The sequence below is a fragment of the Cyprinodon variegatus genome, unplaced genomic scaffold (genome assembly GCF_000732505.1).
Source record: "Cyprinodon variegatus isolate N-32 unplaced genomic scaffold, C_variegatus-1.0 Scaffold750, whole genome shotgun sequence".
Lineage (NCBI taxonomy): Eukaryota > Metazoa > Chordata > Actinopteri > Cyprinodontiformes > Cyprinodontidae > Cyprinodon > Cyprinodon variegatus.
Window position 1 is genome coordinate 296,976 of NW_015151203.1, and position 1,452 is coordinate 298,427.

A 1,452-nucleotide genomic window follows, 5' to 3' on the forward strand; every position below is an offset into this window, starting at 1 on the left:
TTTTTTAAAATAAACAACCTTTTTTGGGGGCGGGACTTGGATGCCATGCGGTGTGGATAGATGACTGACGGATTCGACACCTGAACTAAACATTCCCATATTCTTAGCTTTTCCATTCAGCAGCTGTGAAAACCAATAATCTCTTTAGAATTTTGAACATAAAATGTTTTTTTTTCTAAGTATATTTTATAGATTTTTTTTTTTAAACAGAACATATATATATATATATATACAAGTGCTCTATATATATTTACAAGGATGGCAAAGCAGGACCCAAACCCACCAATTATCCTGCATCCATCCTTATAGGGGAAAATAGGAAAATTACACAAGATGGAATCATTAATAAAAAATGGTAAGTAAATAATTAGTCAAATTCAGATTTAAAAGACCTTCCTAACCAGGAACAAAAGTTTGTCAGAGTTTAAAATCTGTCCTATTTAGAGCTAATGTCTTTAAAGGTAAACCTAATGAGACGAGGCCAGGATGCCTCGTTAATTTAAATGAGGAGATTTCGCTTAATTCTTGGACTCTATTGCTCTAAAATTCCCAAAAACAGTGAATGTTTGTTTGCAACAGATGATTGACATTTAGAGCAGATGGGAGTGGCCTGGTTATCCGTCATATTAAGGTGTTAAAGTGAAAAAAATAAGTATTTGAACACCCTGCTATTCTGCGAGTTCTCCCACTTAGAAATCAAGCAGGATCTGTAATAGTCATCATGGGATAAATATCCACTGAGAGACATGATCTAAAAAAAAACCTCCAGAAATAACAATATATGATTTATTAACTATTTATCTGCGTGATGCAGCTGAAAATAAGTATTTGAACGCGTCTGATTTTCAGTAATAACGTTTAACCAGGTTGATTTTTCCCAACAGGTAGCTACCGGTCAGCCACACGAGGGCTCCACGTATTCTTCCAGGAAGGATTGCCAGATGTCGCTGAACAGAGCCGAGTACGCCAAGGTGAAGCTGGGGGAACTGGGTCGGACGTGTGAAGCCATGCTGGAGCAGCAGCAGCAGCCTCAGGCGTGAGATCGGAGGCCGGACGGCGGCGGGCGGACGGACCGATCCGACGCCTCTTTGTTTTGGTCGGGACTGAATGGGCCAGAACTGAACCAAAGGTTGGATGTTCATCGCTTTAGTGGAGCTCATTACTTCCCCTTTAGTTCAACGAACGTTTCATAAATATCAGCAGATTTGACACGTCAAGTCCTGCATCGACTCATTTCATCAACTGTCGGCTTTTTTTCAGGTGATGGTTTAACTTTTTCTATGTGTGAAATCAATAAAGACGTTTTCCTAAGTTACCTCCATCCTGGAATCATTTAAAGTTTAATATTGCTGGATTTTTCCCAGAGGATCAAATTCTGCCTGAAATTCCATCTGTGAATTAAAGCAAGTTTATCTCCAAAAACTATAAATTGGAAACACAATAGAAAAGCAT

At 38.7% G+C, this 1,452-nt stretch overlaps 1 protein-coding gene across 1 annotated transcript in view; it reads left to right on the plus strand.

Moving 5' to 3' along the window:
* med11 (mediator complex subunit 11) overlaps positions 1–1,251 on the plus strand; it is a 3,492-nt gene extending 2,241 nt beyond the window's left edge. Inside the window, exon 2 of the mRNA XM_015395619.1 lies at positions 850–1,251. Coding sequence (XP_015251105.1) covers positions 850–1,040 — 191 coding nt within the window. The 3' untranslated portion in view covers positions 1,041–1,251. The remainder of the gene's footprint in view (positions 1–849) is intronic.
* The last annotated feature ends 201 nt before the right edge of the window (positions 1,252–1,452 follow it).